At 32.6% G+C, this 23,845-nt stretch overlaps 1 protein-coding gene across 1 annotated transcript; it reads left to right on the top strand.

Annotated features, from left to right (window-relative positions):
• The first annotated feature begins 1,348 nt into the window (after positions 1–1,348).
• Positions 1,349–23,845, top strand: LOC132713870 (ATP-binding cassette sub-family C member 5-like). Its single transcript, XM_060696569.1, has 24 exons — positions 1,349–1,442; positions 2,238–2,402; positions 2,751–2,873; positions 3,573–3,737; positions 4,109–4,256; positions 4,826–4,973; positions 6,240–6,325; positions 6,891–7,064; positions 7,911–8,058; positions 12,794–12,942; positions 13,938–14,045; positions 15,324–15,477; positions 16,250–16,326; positions 16,797–16,868; positions 17,747–17,871; positions 18,802–18,874; positions 19,075–19,278; positions 19,759–19,909; positions 20,530–20,655; positions 21,016–21,200; positions 21,382–21,603; positions 22,426–22,555; positions 23,062–23,344; positions 23,710–23,845. Exons 2-24 carry the CDS (start codon positions 2,245–2,247, stop codon positions 23,843–23,845), a joined length of 3,345 nt encoding a protein of 1,114 aa, XP_060552552.1. The 5' UTR covers positions 1,349–1,442; positions 2,238–2,244.

Consider the following 23,845-nt stretch of genomic DNA (forward strand, 5'->3'; position numbering starts at 1 on the left):
AACATTAAGAATTTGCAACAGACGGTTCCCGTTCCAAAGCATTTATGAAAACGTTGTTTTTTTTTGTTTTTTTTTAGAGATTTTCGACCATGCAACCATATACACGCATTTAGGACATCTTGTAAGGAAAGTGAAATTATTAATGGTCAGACTTTAAAAATATTCCATTTTCTTATAGTTATTGTTTCCACAGATATGACTGTCCTCAATCGGTTTATATACAACAATAATAACGCAAATCAAGCGGGGATCAGTTTTTTTCAGTTCGCTATGAAACTTTAAAAATATCAAACATAATAAAAAACATGTTATAAAAATGCATTTAATATGAGAGATATATTTCAACCCACTCTTTGCTTGAAAATATTAACCTGGGTGCATTTATAGCAAAGTAAGCATTTGATTTCTATATTCGACTTATCCTACCTGTTATGGAAAAGGTAATGTGATGGACTGCAAGAAAACAAAATAGATCAAACTTGAGCAGCGGACAATTTAGAAACTGATAAATTAAGACTGCAAGTCTAATCTTACCCTGCTGAAAATTTCAAATGAACTTTCAAGCTTCCATTTATTAAAGCTGTCTCTCAATCTGGGAATATCAAGGTAGAAATTTCGAAGTAAATTTGAATGTTTATTAAAACAATTAAGAGCCCAAAAGACTGGTAGGGAACAGTGTAAAGGTACAAAACTTCATTTGTTAGATCTATATTTCCTCAAGATAGAAAAGTTATCAATGCGAAAAACACTTTTTAATGACACCCAATAAATGTAATTTAAATTCAAACGAAGTCTATTATTTACATGAACAAATAAAGATGAACCCTACGTCTATGAACTCAACAGTGAGTGGAGGCTTACTGAGATTGCAGTGAATCTTGTTTTGTTCTGTAACTGCGTATAAATAAAGCCTTTTTCGATGCACCTTTTGCATTAACATTTTTCTGTCATGAGGAAAATACTGCAAATGATAGTTGAAAACCTCAGTTGTGGATTTAGGTACGATACGAATAAAAAAATCAACATAAGGGTGGGCTTGATTTTCTGTGAGAAGGTTAGCCACTTTCAGAACAATTTTCTAACGTTTCAGCTATATTTTTGCATTTTGTTTGTTTTACTTCCTTTATGTATTTTTGTGATATATTTTAAATACTATTCTCATGATATTGAAGCATTGCCTATGAATATTTTACAGCGGTTGTGAAATAATGGGTCATTTAAAAGTACAGAGTTTGCTATATTTAGTTACAGGGTTGGGAGATGGACAAACTCGACAAGGTAATGAATGCACATACATGAAGTAATTTGAATATATCTGATAGTTTAATAAATATGACGCATAACTCATTATCGATAGGAGCTCTATCACGTATATAAATAAATTTTGAAATTTCTAAAATCAAAAGTGAATTAAAGATAGAAGGGAATTTTCTTTATGCTTGGTAAGACACGTGTATATCTTCTTTCTTTTCCGTATTTATTTTCTCTTTTCTAATATTTTCAGCGATTTGTACAGACATTTTTAACCTTTGGAATTAAAAACGCGTACTTTAAGATCATTTATATTACACCTAAATATAAAAGGGTGATTGAAATTGGGTACTAATCAAAATGTTGAAATATGTGTTTCTTTTAAAATGTTTAATCGAACCTGCATTTCTGTACACCACCTTTGAAATGTATACATATTAAACAAATGTTTTGCCTGTTCAATGCTTATAATACAAAGATTCTTTGAGTAAAACATCGAAAAGATCTCCTACTAAGTGTATTCGGAGAGTTGGTGCAAAAATGATAGCGAAGGTAAATTATGGTGGCTGATTTGGAACGCTTTTGTGCGTCGTGTTGGCGCTAGCGACAACAGGACAAAGCGCCAAATGGCGTGTCTCGGACTTTCGTCTTGTCGTTCTTGGCGTTTGTCGCGATGTCACATTGTCGCTCGGTTCAAATCGAAGGCTAATAAGCCAAGCGACAGGGCGACATCTCGAAAACGCGCCGTACGACAACGAACCGTTTGTCGTGCTTCGCTAGAGACAGGACAACAAGACGACAGCGCGACAACGCGACGTTTGGCGCTTTGTAGTGTTGTCGCTAGCGAAAATACGAAAAGGCGATGCAGATATAGGTTGCATTGTCGCAATGCAACGCGCAATGTACCAGACCAGCCGCCATAGAAAATGGTGAAAGTGTCATTTTTACTCATTTAATCAAGAAATTATTGATATGGTCGTTTACAGATGACAAATGGCGAATTCAATACTATCCCGGCGGAGTTCGTCGGGGAGCTTTGTGATTCCGGAGTCGGAGAACGACCGCCGGGTATCTCTTACAGGCTATTCAAACATTGTGCTGGATGTTTCAACAAATCATCAAAATAATGATGAGGATAAAAATAAAGTCAGGTAAGGGAAAATTTCTAAGCATGTTGTTTTGTCGTCTGTACGCCCCGAATATTATTTTAGGAGTTTACAATAAACGATTTGCTCGTAAATTATAGAACATTGATATAATCTTCTATAAAACAATTCAATACTATTCATTAAAATTTACCATGCTGGAAAAAACAACAATAGCAAACCAACAAGCAAAGTATTTTGGCCTGAACATTTTGCTGATACATAACGTTCTTTGTCTAATGTTTTCGTTCACTATAATTTTAAGACAGGTTTAAACCATTTTCACTTTCAATATTTGTAAAGCACTCCCCTGATTCCGAATCAGTAACTAATTTAGATTTATTATTATTTCAGAGTAAGATTTGCTGACTTGCCTTCGGTGGGTTTGGACATGTCTGGATTCGGGGTGGACAAGACCGTGAAGAGGAAATACTCGGTAGCCTTGCAAACCCTTAAACCTTTCAGGCCTTCGTCGAAGTAAGCACGCCTATCTTCTCTTACACGTGATAGATAACTTAACCCTTTATGATCTAGTTTATTAGATTACACTCAAACATAGTTGACCGGTATTTGTTTTGCATGGAGTAAGAATAATTAATTTTTACATTTTTATGCAAGAACATGTGCTATGAATAAAATTGGTTTATATTTGATAGCGGCAGTACGACTGTATCACGTGTCTTTACAAATGTATAATTCTATTAAGATACTACATCATTAAAATCATCACGTTTCTGACTTTATGCCATTTAAATAAATAAATAAATAAATACGAAACTTCGAAAACTAGATGTCTGGTTTCAAATACTTCTAATTTGCTGACCTGTCAATTTAATATATTCAAGGATCAAAATAATTATGTATAATTCCTTTCTTTTATGTTAATAAACGTCAAAATTACTATTATTCTGAAGGTTACCCGCTAGCATTTAGGATTAAATACCGATTTTGAGCAATGGCAAGAAAGTATACTTGACGTTGACTGCTTAAAGGGAAAAACAGGCATTTGCACATGCGCACACACACGCTTTGCTGTCAAGGCAAGACGTTCAACATGAAAAATGATGTTATAGGCACATTTTTTTAGAAGCATATCAACATAAAAATTCACCCCTTAGTATTGAAATAATACACGAACGATACGTATATTAGTTCTTAACTGCTGTATTTTTGCAGAGATGGAAAACTACCGTTGAATAATGCTGGATTTTTCTCGTACATATTCCTGACATGGCTTTCTCCCCTGGTATGGAAAATGTATCGCCATCGGTCACAACCTGTAGCTGAAAGTGACATTTGGGAATGTTCGGACCAGGAAGGCGTGTCCGAAAACACTGAAAGGTTGTCTCATAATATTATGTTTTATTGTAGGATAGTATACCCATAATTTTATGTGGAAATTCACAAATTTTAGAATGTACAACTTTCCCTCACATCTTATAGAAATGTTATATTACGTGGTCGTAGTATCTATCTATTGTGACGGGTAGTGCACCATTAAGTTGTAACGGTAGAAGTTTGTTTGTACCCACAAACTCTCATTTGCCGAGTTCCGAATAACATCTACTTGCCAATTTTTTTTTAATTTACGAAGGTGCCTAACTTGTCTAAGTTTTCTTTTATTTAAACAATTCACGAGAAAATAAAAGATGAATATATTTGATTTTGTCCTGACCTATGTCTACCCTTAGCTTTTTTATTCTTAAAATTAGAATGATGCGACTTTGGAAGGAAGAACTAGAGAAGAATGGCGAGAAGAAGGCGTCATTTATGAATGTGTGGACAAAATTTATATTCACGAGGACTCTAATTTCATTATGTATAATCACTCTCTTTGCACTAGCCTCTTTTATCTCTTCTGTAAGTTTAGATACTTTATCTCATTCTAAATGCTAGATAAACAAATATTATATTGTAATAGCCCTTATTCTAGTTGAGATTTAATTAAGGCACGTATAATAGGCTGTATTAGAACAATCTCTTCAGAGAAACACTCGTAAGGAGACACAAGCATGTATTTTTGTTGTTGCTGAGACGGTCCGGTAGGCTTTGATTTAGGACAAATTGATACTGTTGTTGTATAAAGAAATTATTACTCTACAGAGATCTGCTTTGCTGACGTTACCATTATATTATAAGTCAGTTTTTCTCTGCTCTTTAGATTATCAAACATACGAGTCAGGAGTGTACTGAAAATTCTTTATATTTTTTGAAGAAAAATATGAAATACGAACTTTAATGTAACGTGCTGTGTGGCAACTGTAAAATGGTAAAATGTTGCTCTGTGTTCATCTCTGTGTTATTATATGATGATAATACGTCAACTTTTTTTACGAGGTACAAAAAATGTACGCATATCTTACAGATAGAAATATTTTGTTTGTGTCACTTTGAGGTATATTATCACACAAACATATCTTTTATTGTAGGCTATCCTTGTCAATCAAATAATTGGTTATCTGGAGTCACCTGGATACAACTTGGCGTTTGGTTTGGGCTTATCAGCAGCGATGTTTGGGTCTGAAATGATGAGGACTCTATCATTTTCTGCACTGATGATAGTAGGATCTCAGACAGGTAAGGGGATCCTCATGAAACAGTGGTTAAAATAGCTGTAACTTCACAATTTCAATGGGTACAAATCCCACCAGCGTTATTCGATCATTCATTTAGTGACTATCAAGCTGACTTAAGATAACAGTGGTTCTGCATATGTCTTTGCTAATGTACATATAACGTCTTTGATTATAACTTTAAACCTTTTCTTAGTTACTGTTCTCTTTGATATGTATGTTAGACCTTATAAGATTACTAGCGACCTGTTTGACCTCATAGAGATTTTTGTGCGAGCTCAAAAACCTCTCTGCGACTGAAATTGGTCGTGGGACCTAAATAAGATTACCTGCGACTGTCGAAGATCACCGATGATCGTCGTAAGATGTTATTGTTCGCGACCCGAGGTCACTGGTGATCGTCAACTGGTCTTTAGTGGTCGTAAGCTCTAATGCGACTGGGGCTTTAATAGATCTAACATTTAAAACTAATAAACGGACTTGTTGGCTGAAAATCAGACCTAATTAATCAGTGAATAGTTAAATATTTTAACATGATATGTCAATGATAATTTTTTGATTTTATTTAAACACGTCAATGTAATTATTGGAGATGCACTTTTCTTTGAGCAAGGACATGTAAGGAGTTCTTCTTTAACAGTACACAATTGTCGACGCAAGAAAATTACATGACTTTATATATCCGCGCAGTCTGATCAGGATCCATGCTGTTCGCTGTCAGTTCCTCCACTTGTAATAGAGTTCGTAAGCGAACAGCATGGATCCTGATCAGACTGCGCGGATGCGCAGGCTGGTCAGGATCCATGCTGGTCGCAAACACACTATGTTGGTTTATTCGTGACGCGGCTCATATGTTTTTTTATCTTATGTACAGATGGATTCAAAATCACTGTTGTCTAGGTGACATAACTTGAAATCATTTAAGTATGATAAAATGTAGTCTTTCGTTATTGCGCTTTTGCCATACTTAAAATGCGCATGCGCGAAATGTAACATCCGTTACTATTGAAAATTCGTATTGTAAAAAGATCTATAGGTAATATTACAACGAACCAGTTTTTTTTGGCATAGGAAAATCGTGTCTAAGTTTTTTATGCTCGTCAATTGATGCAACACACTGAACATATTAAATTATTCTAAAAAAGACAGTGATGCAAAATATAGATTTGTTGTAGGACGAAACATAAATTGTTCTACAATGTAAGTCTAGTAACCTTGTCATAAGTTTAGATATTTATTTTATTATTATTTAATGGATCTTTTTTTCTAGGTACGAGGTTCCGGTCTGGATTTATGGGCATTATGTATGATAAGCTCTTGAAAATGCGGGTCGTGAAAGGGAAGACCAACGCTGAGGTAAAGTAAAACAATTGATTCAGGATGAAAAAAAAAAATAAGTTGTTAAAACAACAACAACAACAACAACAACAAACATAAAATTAAGAAAAAGGCAAATTCTAACCAGAACATTCAATTATTCAATTGTCGGATATTTGTTTAACACATTTGTCATTGTCTACCGGTACCGTTGGCCTAGTAGTAAAGGCGTCTGCCTTCGGTTCGGATGGTCGAAGGTTCGAGCCCCACGCGGAGTGTTAATTGATGGATGAATGTTTCTCGCGGGACACGTTCCGAAATGGCCGCTTTGTGACCCGCGAGGTAGTCAAAATTATTGATTTCTATCCGCCTGGCATAGTGGTAGGAGTTGGTAGGTACATGGTATGCAAGCAAAAGGTGTCTCATAAGTCAGATATGGCTGGGCTATGTCAGTAGGGGTGACACGATTTGAAACACGATTTTGTTATAATTGTAATTAGTTTGAACGACAATGATTATCTAACCTCTGCTCCTGTTTAAAATGAATACTTTATGAGAACCAATTAAAGATTTTTGCATATTCATGCTCTTTTTTTTCCTTCAGATTATAAATGTGTTTAGTGTAGATTCGTACAGAGTCCACATGGCAACCTGGTTATCGCCATTTCTAATTTCTATTCCAATCTACCTCATTATTGCTACAATCTATTGCTACACATTGATCGGATTCTGGTGCTTTGTCTCCATTGGAACATTTGTCGTCTGCTACATTGCCCAGGTAGGTGTGGTAGATAGTTTGTCACGCATTTATTTTATGGTATGGTTTATATAATAAATCTGATGCTCAAATGAAGATTTATCAATATTGTAAGTTTCAAAAAGCATTTTACCGGATTTAACATTTAATGTAAATAAAGGAATGTAATTAGAAATTTACTTTCGTTAAAGTCTTAACTAGTTTTTTTTCCGGAATAAAAATGAATGCATTAATTTCAATTATTATGTATATAAACATTTGCTGTACAATTTAACATATTCTTGGATGTTTTGAAATTGTTTGAGAAGAATAATTATATACATATATAAAAAAATTATTTACCTGTATTGTTACATTCTCAATTTCAACAGAAAGGCTCTTAAAAGCTTTATATAGGAGACGATTAAATAGAAATTAAAAGCTTCTTAGGTACAAATACCTAAATGATTGAAATTTATCATATGAATTAGATATTTCAAAAGAAAAGAAATGTCAAACTACTCAGTTTGATTTCTTTGAACGAATATGCTTTTGCTATTTATTTCCATGGGCATGTTTCTCTAATACATTGTAATAATTTTATATCTGTAATACTTTTTTTGTAACATGTTTCTCTTTTTAAGTATTTCTTGTTTTACCGATTAATCCTCAAGTCTTCAAAACACATAAGACGGTTATTCTTGCTTGAAATCCGGTAAAAGTAAACAAACGACTGTCTTTATAACAATTTTCTTTGGATTGGTTGAACGAATCATATTAGTTAATTACATATTTTGATAAGAGATAATACGACATTTAAGACTCTCAATAAGAAAATGAAAAAAAAAACTCACGCATGATTGGTCTACATTCATAAAATTGTTTCAGACTCTTCTCACAAGATTCATCGCGTCGTTGAGAAGAATATGTGCCCAGTACACAGACCTAAGAGTAAGAAGAATGGGAGAGATCATAAACAGCATGAAATTTATTAAGATGTATGCCTGGGAGAAACCTTTCAAGGACACCATCATAGGTATATATAGATTACATCTTATTTTGTTGCGGAATCATGATTTTAGTCATTAACAACACGCCAGCACTACCACCATCACCAATATCATCAATAACATTATCAACAACAACAATTACATCATCATCACCATACTATCACTTACACAGCTAACAACAACAACAGCAGCAGCAGCAGCAGCAGCGGTGGTGACAACAATAATATCATCATCATCATCACCATCATCATCATCATCATCACCACCATCATCATCACCATCATCATCATCACCATCATCATAAACAACAACAACAATGTTGTTCAACTTTTTAGCAACCTTTTTTCCAGGAAAAAACAAGAAGAACGACCTTTCAAAAAGACCAAGCAATTCAGACCTGCATATATCATAAACAATAAATCGAAAACTTGCAAAGTGATGTAAAATAATATAAACATCGTTATCAATGACTGGAGCATTAATGTCTAATGTTTAAGGTAGCTCGCTACTTTCCGACCGAAATTTGACAACATCTCAGATCTTGATGATTTTTGTATGCAAACATATAGATATGTGAGCTTTACTTCTGCAGTATCATTTTATAAATAAACAGCGTTACTATGACGTCAAAGCGCCCTCTATCGGTGGCGGCGAAATTGCGTCTTTTTCTCAGTAAACCAATCTGTTCTTATCAATTTTCATCCGATTTCCTTCGTTTTAATTTTATAGTGTTCAGTAAATGTATGTCTTTGTAATGATGTCTTTCTTTAACATTTGCTTAATAGTCTGCGATTCTACGTCATTTTTCTCTACATTCTGACGTCCATATCTGATGCAAATACCGCGCGATATCGCAATAAAGATTGTGTAATAAAAAAAAATTCAACACGGTGAACTTTGCTATAATTTTTCGAGCGTGTAGCGAGAAAGTGAAGGAAAATATTTATGCAATAAAAATATAGGGTCATCGCGTAAGATATTTTGCTATTACTGTTTTAAAATAAAATAAAGGGAATGTAACGTAATGGTTTTGGTGGCGTTCATAGACGTTGGAGTTCAAAGAATAATACCAAATAACAATTTTCTTACGTCAACCATTACGATTGTAAGTATAAACAACACAGGAACTTGATGAAATGTATATTTTGTAAATTGTTGATTATTTTCTCATTGAAAACATGCGCTAGATCAGCAAATTTACAATGTTTAATCGTAAATACGTTTCTAATTTGCAGGACGCAGTCTCAAACATCTTTTAATTTTTATTTTATATTTTGATGTTTGTAATGAAAGAGTGAAAAGTGTTATATTATTATATTAATTAACTAGTTTCAGCGCAAAAAAATAAGATTCACATATCGCTGTATGAATGAAGTAAGAATATTAGGTCGCTTAGCTTATACCCGTTAGAATATTTATCTTAAGTTACATTCAGCTTTTAAACACTTTCATAAAATCACATACAGTCAGACGAGCCTCGGTGTCAAAACACATCGTAAAAATACAATTAAAATAGATATGCATACAAATGGGCCGAAATAAGTGATAAATTAAATTCAGAAATAATATTCAAATATGTTAAGAATATCTAAAAACAAACTGTACAAGAAACAAAAACATTTATTTTTGCTTACCATTTTTAAGTATGTGCAATACATAGATTATATAATTATAATGTAATTAAAATGTCATGATTAGAAAATGACAAACTATAAAACTTTTTGGAACTCGGTTTTACTTACCGCTTTTTCATAACAGTATAACAAAGCGGCCCTCAAAATATTATTTATTTCTAAAGGGCTCCACTACATTTTACCTCTGTAGAGCAACCGCTCCAGGCAACAAAGGGCATTTCTCTGTAGATGTTATCCTGTTTATTTTAATTAAATACAAAATATAATTATTAAATAACTTTTGCAACTTTTGTTACCACTGAATACGAATTATGTATTATGTTGACGTTATCGTGTTCATTTTTTTAATACAATACAGTTTGCTTTAAAAAAAAAATGAAAAAAAAAAAACAAAAACGAAAAAACACACCAAAAACCCGTGTTTATGATGTAAACAATAAAGTGGACTTCTGCCTTATTAAGGGAGATCATAATCAGGTTTTTTACTTTGAATATTCTTCTGTTGCCACGGTGTAATCGGTTAAGTGGTCTTACGCTGAATTCGGAAGGCATGGATTCGAGACACGATTGCGTAGTGTACTAATAGATTATCCTTTAAAATTGTTTACTGTGTATGAAATGTTTCAAGGTCCACCTCGGACTCCTGTCATTTATTTCCGTAGAGAAGTTGATACTGTGAGAAACACTGGTTTTGTTAAATTCCCTCAGCTATAATTGAAATACTGTTGAAAGCGGCGTTAAACCCAATATTAAAAAATAAGAAGATATAAAACATAAAATGCATAGTTCATTTCTTTCATAGGCTCTACATAGCACTGTATTATGTGCAGACAAAAACGAGCTTCTCCGAAAACCATATTCACACAAATTGAGGATCCTACATGATCGTCTTCTGTATTAATTTTAATATGCAAAATTATCCGCTTATGAACATACAAAATAAATCAACGGATCTTTCGCCTCGAATCGAGAAATGATCGCGGCTTCAGGTCGCCTCAAAGATGCGCTAGTAAACGCATACCGCGAGTCAGCGAGTTTTAAATAAATAAGAATATCTGTAATTATGTGAAATGCGTGAGAAATTCAAGCCATAGCACGAGAACGTGATTCCTCTTTTAAATCTGAGTCTCGCGCTTAGTGCAGGGATATTATTTACTAGTATTTAGCTGCGAGAGAAAATAGAATAACTGATGGCTGTTAATAAATGAGCCGTGTCACGGCAAAACCAACATACTTTTCGCTTTTAAACATTTTAATAAGTAGAGAAACTGATAGCGAACAGAATGGATACTGATCAGACCACGCGGATGCGCAGGCTTGTCTGGATCCATGCTGGTCGCAAACGCACTTTAATAATAATAATAATAATAAAGACTTTATTTAAAGAGGCAACATAGTTAGGCATGCCCAGTCTTCCCTATGAGCCTCTATCAAATATACAATGTACATAGTATGAACATTTACAACAAAACGTATGATAAACAACAACAGAAATAACATTGTTACAAATAGTTAAGAAACATTTAAAATGAAAATCTAGAGGGAAAAAAAAAGAAAAAAAAGGACATTCAAAAAGCATAGTATAGACAATGAAAGTAAAATATACATTTCTCATTTTATAATACAACTTGATGGGTTTTATTCCCACCAGAGAACCACCATTTCAGATAATTATTTTTGAATGACTGTAAATTTGTAGAGTTTCTTATATCTAAGGGAAGAGAATTCCAAAGTTTTGAGCCTGAATATGATAGGGATTTTCTGCAGAACTCAAGTCTAGGTTTCGGGATTTGAAGTAGTTTTTGTTCATATGATCTTAAATGTGTATTTTCTGTGTAAGTAAAAAGGTTTTGCATATAATCAGGGAGACTTTGTTGGTTTTGTCGTGACGCGGCTCAAATAAATTTTTATACGAGTAGAAAAGTTTTAAAATAAATGTCTGCTAGGTTTATATAATTAAGACTACCAGTGAATCATGACTTACGTACAAATCGTTGTTACTTCGAGTTGATCATACATTTTTAAAACGTAAATTTGATTCATTTCCTACTAACTGATATATACAATTCGAAAATGTTACATACGTATGATAACATGGAAGTTTATGTAGTACCGAGATACACATAACATGATGACACTGCGACTGCACCAGCCTTTTTATTCTTTTTTTCTGACATTCTTTGCAAAATTTATGTTTGTATTATTTCCACTTAAGTGGCCTTTTAATTATATCTTTCAATATTCTGAATTGTCCTTCAGTCCTCGAGGTATTTATAACCATTCGTTTCAGTTTTTTAGAGATTGATACAAACTTTTGCAGACAGTCATACCCTGATTTGTTGTACATGTATATAATTGAAGTTATTTATCGAAATGCGGACACCTGACAGGACTTTTAAAAGAACATTTTAAGGAATATGTCTAAATACAATTGTTGTTGATGGTTTTCACACATTTTAATTCCAGTCAGTATACAATTTATCGGAAAAGTCGTGACGATTTCCTTGAAAAAAAAAATTTGACGTCACCAAAATCATTACGTTTTACTCATCCTTTATCTTATATTAAAACAGTAATAGCAAAATATCTTACGCGTTGACCCTATATTTTTATTGCATAAATATTTTCTTTCATGACTTCACTACATGTTAAAAAAATTATAGCAAAATTCACCGTGTTGATTTTTTGTTATTTTACAATCTTTATTGCGATATCGCGCGATATTTGTATCATAAATGGACGTCAGAATGTAGAGAAAAATGACATAGAATCGCAGAGTATTAAGCAAATGTTAAAGAAAGACATTATTTCAAAGACATACATTTACTGAACATTATAAAATTAAAACGAAGGAAATCGGATGAAAATTAATAAGAACAGACCGGTTTATTGATAAAAAAGACGCAATTTCGCCGCCACCGATAGAGGGCGCTTTGACGTCATAGTAACGCTGTTTATATTTAAAATAATGCTGCATAAGTAAAGCTTACATATCTATATTTATGTATACCAAAAATCATCAAGATCTGAGATGTTGTCAAATTTCGGTCGGAAAGTAGCGAGCTACCTTAAATAAAGCAGTAAAACTGTTATCAAATATACAGTAAATAACGAGTTTTATTTATAGATGTACGAAAGACGGAACAGAAGTATTTGTTGTATTCTGCCTTGTTATATGCAGTGGTCAGCTCAATAATTCCTGTTACACCAACTATAGCCTCAGTTATAACAATTACAGTCTATACTGCCGCCGGGAATACCCTCACTGCCTCTACAGTAAGTAGCTTTTGTTTCAGGCCCATTATGCCTCAGAAATGTTGTCACTTTTATTTCTCAAAAACTTTTTATTTTTGATATCTTATTTCACCTTTCTAAAAAAATCTTATTTCACCTTTCTAAAAAATAAACATGTTTGTGCTACTTTTGTTGTTTTTTGGCAATTGGTATAATCATAGTGAAATAGTATTTGAATGAAAGTCAAAATACTACTTTGTTTACATTTTTGTTACCTTTGCGACACATTACTGCATGCTTATCCCTAATTTCTCCAGTTGAGTAAATCTAAAATGCTCTAAATTCATAACAAAGCTTTATTAAAGAAATATTTGACATTTCTAAAGAATTAAAAAAATATAGATTTCTGAGGCATAATGTGTTTTTAACATCAATTGATGCAGCATCCAAAATAACTCAATAGACGACAATTTAAAACAAAATTTAAGTATCTTCATAAAATATTTGAAGAAACAAGTAGATACAAATTTTCATTGTATCGAATTTTAACGTAGGTATGAATTAGTTCCGAAAATGACGGAGTTTGTTATAAATTTTGCATTTAAGTATTGGTCATTTTGAAATATACAATATAAGTAAAAAAGTGACTGTTTAAGACAGCCATTCTCACAAGCACCGAATAGTAACACCATGATAATATTCCTCTGAAAATGTTTTGAAACTGTTTCTCGAAATCCGTAATATCATATTTGTCTACCAGAGCTTACAAATTACAATTATGTACAATTATGCATATCAAAGTTTAATCAATGATTATTGTCTGTCTGTAGTGAATTTATTGTTAGCCTTATGCTTTACATCAAAATTCTTATAATACATTTTATGCATTATTATTACATTATCTTGCGTTTGAATTTAACATTTCGTTATTATTATGTTTATTCTTACTTTACAAAACCTTTGGACTGTTGAGTGCCGCAAATGTTTCTGCCTAAGACCCCAAGACTTTGATGCAATAAAAATGAAAATTGTTTCAGGCCTTCGCTATTATCGGGACGATGTCATTTTTGAAGACGATTGTTGCCATTATACCACAGTCATTACGAGCATACGGGGAGGCTAAAGTTAGTTTTGCAAGATTAAAGGTATATACAAACACTTTCCTTGTTCTATATTGTACCATCAAGTTTAGTTAATATTACTGGAATTATGATCGGATAGAATGAAAGTGCATACATGTAGTATCATACTTAGTAGAAATACAGGGAAAATTACCATTTGTTGAATTTTCGAAAAAGGGTGTAACGTGACATTAATAAAGAATGAGACATTTTCCAAGCATGCAAATCTAAAAACGTCATTATTGTATACCCGAGCATGTCAGTTGAATTAAAGGCTGATTTGAAAGTATCAAGAAAAGATTACTCTTAAAGTATTATTTCGTACTTGTAAGTGTGTTACTTCCCTTTACTTGTTAGTTTTATTATCCATATGCATCTCTGATACCAGCATATGGTTGGTAACTTGAATATAAAACATAACAATCGTACACCTTATATTTGACCGGTTTTAACAGAGAAAGTCTATCATGTACATATGTAATCTTCGAAGCATTGCTGTCTGTAAATTTACAAATAAATATTTGTGTTTCGAGTTCTCTTCACATCAAAAACTTGTTTTCAAACTGTGCATGATAAGTTTTTTTCTCTAGACATATGCATTTGCGTAGCATGTAGACGCCTATGATTAAAAAGTACTTTGACAGCAGACTTCTTCCTGTTTACAAAGAACATCCAGTCGTGTATACACAGCATTAAAAAATTATCCGAAATCAAAAGAATCTTAAATCTTAGAGGAATATCTTTTCTTGATATTATAACAATTGTCACTGTGCTACTATTATTACTAAACTCCATTGAACCTCATTATACAGTATTTTTTCGGCATTATTCGTCGAATGTTTCTACTGCTAAACGTCTTAAATAGTTATGCCTTTCATTTTAAAGCAATATATTTATAACTTAAATGATATTTATTATTGTGTAATGAAATTTGGGCGTTCATGGCCATGATCGTTGACTTCCAACCACTTGTCCCTCACCACTGTGGGTTCGGATCCCGACAGGGAGTTTGGATAATTTCATGTCAGGAAGCTATCCAGCTAGCTTACGGAATGTTGGTGGTTCTACTCAGGTGCCCATTCGTGCTTTAAATAATGCACGGAAGGGCACCTGAGGTATTCCTCCATCAGTAAAGCTGGAACGTCGCCATATGACCTGTGTCGGTGTGACGTAAAACCCAATCTAAAGTTTGATGATATGTTAAATCCATGATACCGAATATTGCTTTGTTAATATACAACAGCTATTGTAATATTTGTTTCAAATTTATGTTATCTTATTCATTTGTTAAACAATATTCAGCGTCTTTTGTTGATGGAAGAGTACATACCCCCTTCAAATGAAGTGTATGACAAGGAGAATGTTGTGGAGATAAAAGCTGCCAACTTCATATGGGATAATATATTAGATCAGAGCAGTCAAGTAAATGTAGATAAATTTGCTAAAAGATCAAGTGGTGAGTGCTTATCTATCTTTTATTGTTATTTTATATTGATGTGATAGGCTTGAAATGATAATTCCATGATTTGTTCATGAAAAATAGAAGACCGAGTGTGATTTTTAGCTATTTTATTTTATTTTGTTTGCTATAAGGGAGCGATCTTGCGTTTCAAGAATGTTTAAACTAACAGTGTTGCCTCTGTCTAGATCTTAGTATTGTTTTATTTTTTAGTTTGCTATAATAATACTTTAATCACCTTTTGTGTTGTTGATTGAATAACGCTCAAGCCGGTGCTAGGGGGCTTGAGAGATGTTGATCATAAGAGGTACAGATCTCTCCATTTACCTCTTATGAATTGTCCCATAAAACCGAGTCTGGAATTTTTCAATCTTTTTTTGTTATAGGATCTCACTTTCCTATTTCGTTGATTTACCCTTTTTTATACTTCGATTGATGAGTGCACCTTCTAAAAAACTAAGCCCCGTTAATGGAAGTAATGAATAGAATATTATTTTTAGTCAAAATCCTTTACCTAATGTTTTGTTGACTTTCATGACCAAAGTATTTGCATGAAAATGCAATAACTTGAATTAGCACTGTTAAATTTGAATCGTTTTTGGTGGATTTTACAAAATTTGGCAATTAAATAACACACTAAATGAGCATATTACATTTCACTTCACACATTGCTCCTTTTCTGAATTTTTACATTTTATCTCCTTATACTGCTGGAAAGTTTGTTAATTATTACTCAAGAAATGTATTTATTTATGACTTACTTTTTCAGTTACAAGTCTTGATAGTTCAAGGAGAGAAAGTATTAGCAATTTTGCGTTATCTGATATAAATTTTGAAGTAAAACAGGTAAAAGTTTATATAAATCATCTTTTATGAGAAGAAAGATACTAAAGTTGCATAGATATAAACTGACCTTCTTTTATAATCATAATTAAATAATAATAATAACAACTTTATCTTTAGAAGATATAAGAGTACATTATAAACATACGATTTATATCCAATATAGCCTTTTATCTATAAAATATCTACATATATAAACAACAATAAACATATAACTTTACGACAAACACTCTGATATCAATACATATCATTTTTACAGAAAATATCAATTTATAAAAATTAGTACTGAACTACATACGAATATGCAATCATCCATCAATGTTGACTAAAGTTGTTTTTTGTGTAGAGATCTATATGTAATTTCAATAAAAATCCTTGTGTTAACTGATGAGTGTTGAAAAGTATGTACTGTTAAAGGTGTCGTTACTTGGAATGTGGAAATGTATATGTATGCAGTTTTGCTGTAATTTTAGGGAAAATTGGTAGGTATTTGTGGGTCAGTTGGTTCAGGAAAGTCATCTCTAATGTCAGCAGTTATGGGAAGGGTAAGATATTTTATACATCTGTGACATAACTCACTTGTTACATAGTACACATGTAACATAATTCACCTATGACATAACATCACATGGTCAAACATGGACAATTATGTTTAACTGATTTTTCATTTGTGACAAAACATAGAAATGCTGGTCGGTTAAAATGTACATGTATATATATTCTTTATTTGAGTCTCATCCATACATAACAACATAAAACAATTCAATGACATAATTATACAAAGTAAAAGTTATTTATGTACGGCCATTCTTATCAGAATTACAAGAGACTATGAAATTTTAATCTAATGGAAGGGAGGCAACTCTGCAAGAATGTCCAATGTCACTTACAGAGTTACCTCTCTTCTCATTCCATGTTCATATGCACATTACAATTTAAAATTGCTAAAATAAAAAACTATTGCTAATCTTGTTCTACAAAACTTAAAGTGTTTCTGGTATTATTGCTTTACAGTAAAAATCCTTAAAATGTTCTCTTCCTTAAACCCGTAAAATTACACTGAATAGCAATAGATTCTTAAACTATAAAATCATGAAAATTATTTCGCATCAATGTATGTGTCATTTATATTTACATCATTAGATATATTTATCATTGCCACGCTTTATATGGCCAGTATTTCAATTTGGACAAAACCATTTAACATTTTAGGGGACAATTTCACATGTACCAAATAACTAACACTGTAGACGGATGTCCTGTTTTATCTTGGTCTGTACTGGATATTCTCATTTATTTTTAAATTTAACACAAATGAATTACAATGTATGAATGAAAATATTCATAACTTTTAGAACCATGTTGATGAAGTTTCCAACCTGAAATCAGCAATATTTGTAAATAATACTGAAATTCATTTTAGATGTTACTACAGAAAGGTCATCTAGCTGTAAATGGAGACGTAGCATATGTAGCTCAACAAGCTTGGATATTCAATGCCACTTTGAAGGAAAATATCTTGTTTGGCCAGCCATATGATAAAGAAAGGTTTCAGAACTTTTTACAAACAATTGTAATACGTTGTATGATATGCATATGACAAACTGTCTTTGCTTTAGTTACTTATGTGTTAAATTTATTCAAGACATAATTTATTCAAGACATACTTGAATATAGGTGGCAATAAGCACACAGACGCATCTTCTTGTTTTTTAAATTTCTTCTTTAAAGGTAAAATTTTAAGAGGGAGAAACATTTAGCTATATATAGAAGCATTCGTGCAGCACAAACATAATTAAGCAACTGAATTTGATTGCTAAATTGCAAAGGTGATTGATCTTATGTTTAATGTATTGAATCGAAAGTCGGATGTTAGCCAAATTTAGACCGTATGAGATGTACACACTCGAAGTCTTTGGGCTATAATTTTACAGTGCGGTTTCTGATACTTGATACAACTTTCTTATGTAGTCACTGTGTCTAAATATTCAATAGTATATTCATTCATAACTATATAAATATAAAAATGATGAAATTGATAGTTATTCGCTCAAAACTTTCAAAAGGTATTTCATATCAAAACAAGCCCAAGACACTGTCAGATTAGGTGTCAGTGGCCTCGCTGTGGGTTAGAATCCCGACAGGGACGTTGAATTCCTTCATGTGAGGTAGCTATCCAGCTAGCCTACGGAACGTCGGTGGTTCTACTCAGGTGCCCATTAGTGCCTAAAATAATGTACAGAAGGGCATCTGAGGTCTTCTTTCACCACTTAAGCTTGAACGTCGCCATATGACTTTTACGTAAAACACAAACAAGCAAACAAACAAATAACTTTTGAATTAAAATACTGATACAAATACCAGGACTCAATGGTACTAGGAAGTGATTCATTTGTTAAAAAAATGCTCCTTCTAGCCCTCAGACGTATTGACTGCTTTAACTTAATCTTCAATTCTATACATGTTTTTAAATTGCAGATATGAAAAAGTTATCAGCTGTTGTGGACTAGAAACAGATCTTAGGCTTCTATCTGATGGAGATGAAACGGAGGTAATATATCATTTAAACCAATCTCTTTTACAAGGCCATTTTCATATACATACTTTTAAGCCACATTAACATATGTTTATGATATTTCAAATGCATATAGTAGAATAAATTATCAAAAACAGTTGTTTCTGAAGTGAATATAAAGTTTAATCTTGTGTAATGGGTGATATTCTTAACTGTTTTGTTTCTGTCGAATATAGATTGGTGAACGTGGAGCTAATCTTAGTGGTGGACAAAAACAACGTGTAAATTTAGCACGTGCAGTGTACAGTCAAAGTGACATCTTTATTCTAGATGACCCTTTATCAGCTTTAGATGTAAAAGTTGGAAAACAAATATTTCATACATGTATTAAAGGTGTTCTGAAAGAGAAGACAGTTCTACTAGTAACACATCAATTACAGGTACACATTGGTAAAACCGTGCAGATAATTATTTATATGAAATTTGAAAATATTATGAAGGACTCGTCAAATTGTTACTTCAAACGATACCTGTTTATGATATTCTATGTTAAATAATAAGCTGTTTTAATACCTTTTTACTTCTGCTCAAGGCATAAGAGAAGGCTTTAAATAAGAAGTATCTATTTCATAACAGAACATCTACTTTTGCAGGCGTTTTAAGGTTTTGAACAACATTCTACTCATTCAAATTATCTTTTGCTGTTAATTTTTTTGTTGTTTTTCAATATTTGTTAATTTCATAAGAAGAGGAAAAAGATGTTGCTGAAATATACGAAATCCGTTGCCATTTTAAGATATTTTGACACGACGCATTACAATTATGTAATTAAGTTACAGTTTTGTCTGCATGAAACAAGCATATTGCTTTTACAATTTCATTATACAGTATTAATAATACATGTATATTTTCATTTTTAGTATCTAAAACATTGCGATGAGGTTATAGTAATGGAAGAAGGTTGTATCGAGGAAAAGGGTCAACACCACGAGCTCCTAGCTTCAAATGGCTTGTACACGAGTATGTTTAAAATATTTGACAAGACAACAATGAAAGTTAGAAAACCCGAGAGTAAGTTTGTTTGTTTCGTCGATCGAATATTAATTAGCAAAATCACTGTAAACGTCTTATGGCGATTTTCAAGATTTTTCTGGTTGTTGAAGACCGGCACCTGAACAGAACCAACAACATGGCATACCTTTCTAACTAACCGAGAGTCACACGCAAAGGAAACATGCCGTCAGGATAAAAAACTGGATACAAAGTGATCCCTTGGAAGCATTAATGACAACACAATTACATGCAAATTGCAGACTCAGTTTGATTGAGTCTGTACATGAGTGATATTGAATGATTGCAACATCCCTCACGCCCCCTAGCACCGGCAAGATAGTTTAACTAAGTGGTGGTGTTTAATATTGTACAACCAAGAACAATATTAAGAGTAAAAAAAAGTTATTGTGACTATCACTTGTGTTGAAAGTTAAGAGCGTATTTTGAGATATATGCAGGTACAACTAGAGATACTATTATCGTTAATGTCACAAGTCTTTTTTTGTATTTAATTTATATAAATCTCAGCTTTATTTTGTACTTTTGTTCACGCATTTGTTTTCGTTTGTTTGACATAAATCATACCGCATATCAGCATTTGTAACTTATTAGTGTTTGCTTTAAATAATGATAAATAGATTCAGGCGACGGGGAACCTGGGTCATACATCAAGAGTACACCAATTATAGCAACAAATAAAAAACCTGAAGAAAATGGGCTTAAGAAAAACGGGATATTGAAATCATCTAAGAAAAAAAGTAAAGGTTTGTCAATGCATCATTTCAACATAATTAAAATAGTATATTATTAAATAAAAAACAAATATTTATTTGCACAATCTTAAGAACATATGCTAACATTCTGTTTAATGTAATGAACTTGATGAATTGATGTGAAAGATCTTGTATAAACAGAATTCTGAATATTTCTAAATGATATGTCTTGATGATTAGAATCAAAACTAAAAGACTAAATGATGAAACCCAGCACTCTAGCATTGATTCTTTAATTAAATTTCAAAAATCTTTTTAATGATATTTTTTATATAGTGCTTAATATTTCCGCTTTCGATCTAAATAAATTGAAACCTCTTATTTCTTTTTTTAAATGGTTTGATTTGAAAGGAAAGCTTGTATTGGCTGAGGAGGCAGCAATTGGTGACATCGGGTTTGGGACATACTTGGCATACATTCGTGCTGCAGGGGGTTGGTTGGTGGCTTTCCTTGTGATCTTGTCATTCTTTATATCAGCTGGGTCACTCGTATTTAGTGATTGGTGGCTAAGTCAATGGATAACATCACTTACAACTGTACGTCCTCACTTACCTTTATCTATATGATATATTATTAATTATCTTTCATAAAACACATAACACCCATAAGTACTGCTTTAAATACAAATTTAAATAAATGAATTATCATTTTAACTAGATTAATGTCTTTTTACTAACCATAAGAAAACAATATTAAGTAAGTTGTAATATTTTTCAGAGCTCTGGCAATGAAAGTGACAGAGCAAGTGATAATACCACGTTAATGACATCAACAGCTGTTTCAACTTCTTCCATATTATTGTCTAACTCTAGCAAAAGTGTATACCTAGCAGATATGTCAAGCGATCCGATCAGTTATGACACTTACTTTTCTGTATATATTGCCTCCTTGGCCGGCATCATATTTCTACAGCTCTTCAAAAGTTTCATCGCAGCAAAGGTGAACACTTTGTATAAATCGTATTCTTAACTTAAAAATAAAATGTTATACTTCTATCGTATGTACAAAGTCCGATATAACATGCATATATCTTGAGCTTCGGGACCTTAAAGCTGCTCGCCTCCAGATGAGTTAAAACATTTCAAGAAAACCAATATTGAGAATAGTGCACTTAACTTTGAAGAAAAGTTAAAACAGTCAAGATCCAAGCTATATTTTACATGTTATGTAGGTACAAGACTGGTTTTGCAGTATTTTATCACCATATTTCTACTGCGTTAGTAACGCAGTAAGGGCTGTTTTTGCATATGCTGAACACATTTTTGGTAATTTTCGATGATTGTAAGTGCCACTTGCAATATCCACCTTACTTTGTTTACCTCACATTATTTTACTTTTAAATATATTTCTAAAATATTTCATGAAAATTAACATGAATCTGGAGGCGTGCAGCTTTAACAAAGAACAACTCCCTGGTCATTTTCAGGTAAATTTGGTCTTATCCGAGCGAACAACTAATTAACATTGACTCACACTTTTAACACATTACTTATAAGCATATATAAGATTGCAATTTGCAAAACAAGTGACCGTTACATGCATGTATGTTTTAGAGACGCGGAAATGAATGGAATATTGAAACGTTTTATTAAATACCTGTGCATATTTGCTTCATACAGAAAGTCAGTATAAAGTATGTATCTGTTATCCGGAATGCCGTAACTTATGTGCTGGACTCTTCTGGTGTGCTTCATGGTATATATGCCTTGTTAGAACACTAAAGCCTAAATAAGATACCATATATTATCGTTTTTATTTCAGACGGCTATAACGGCGTCAAATAAACTTCATGAAATATGTCTGGACAAAGTGGTTAAAGCTCCAATGTCCTTTTTTGATTCCAATCCAGTCGGTAGAATTCTAAATCGATTCTCTAAAGATCTTGACGAAGGTATTTTAAATATTAATACATATCTGAGATATATATGTTTACTGTCAAAATCGTAAAATTATACGAATGTATTTAAGTTTATTATGCATGTTACTTATTCTTGTTCTTTTGCCTTCAAATTGGTTACCGGACCTGAAGTATGTTCTTAACACAGGGTAACGACGTGGCTTGTGCCTTATTTTGAAGAAATCAATTTTAATTTCAATCGCTTTGCGAAGACATCTGCTGCGAAGCCATCTGTAATATCTATTACATAAACAATATATGTCATTTTCATTGATCTCATGTACTACGTCAGTCTCATGGAATATGTATTTCTTGACATGTAGCCTTATATGTTGACTTGAACAATCAAGTATGCTTAGGATTGAGACAGGGTCTAAGCTATTTAAAGCTATTACATGCAATTGGCAATGTAGGTTATATTTGGCTGAGTTCATCTGTCATCTTGTAAAAAAAGGAAAGAAAAGATCATCTTTAAGAACATGCGTTCTATTTTATTGTAGGTGATGTATTCATACCACAATTTACCAACACGTTACTTCAGATACTTTCATTAGTTATACTATCTGTGGCAATGGCAGCCTATATAATACCATGGATTTTGATAGCAATTGTACCTGTGGTCATTGTATTTTATATCATGAAGCAAATATCGACGGTATCAGTACGGCAGTTGAAGCGGTTAGAAAATATATCAAGATCACCTCTTATAAGTCACGTTAATGTGACGTCACAAGGATTATCAACAATTGTTGCCTACCGACAACAAGAACGTTTCTTTGACAGGTAAGCGTTTCCTTCGAGCGTCATAACTCGTGAAACAGTTCTATGTTTCGTTGTTATGCTCCTTAACATATATTTCTATAATTATACAGTTACCACTTCGTCCGTTTGACGGTCCCGTTTTTGCCCAGGTATATTTTCTTAGTAACTTTGTCAATTAAGACTCTCTCAGTAACATTTGATTATTTACAAATTTTGGTCATGGCTTAAACAACTCATAATATAGTTAAAAAAAAAAGATTTCATACATTTATTTGTTCCAGCTATTACTCAGTTAATGACTGTTAAAACGTCATACAAGCTTCTCACCCAAAAGCTTCAAATATAAGTATCAGTTTCCGGTTCTTAATGACCATCTATCCATTAAGTATATGCGATACTATAGAGGAACAGTGTCGTAAAGACGACGTTACGTTAGCGGGAACGACAGGCAGACAACGTTACGTTGGCGGGAAGAAGAGTTCATACGACGTCATTTCCGTTGCATTGTTATTTTACCGTTAA

Source organism: Ruditapes philippinarum, unplaced genomic scaffold (genome assembly GCF_026571515.1).
Source record: "Ruditapes philippinarum isolate M1 unplaced genomic scaffold, ASM2657151v2 ctg1821_1_1_1_1, whole genome shotgun sequence".
Taxonomy (NCBI): Eukaryota; Metazoa; Mollusca; class Bivalvia; order Venerida; family Veneridae; genus Ruditapes; species Ruditapes philippinarum.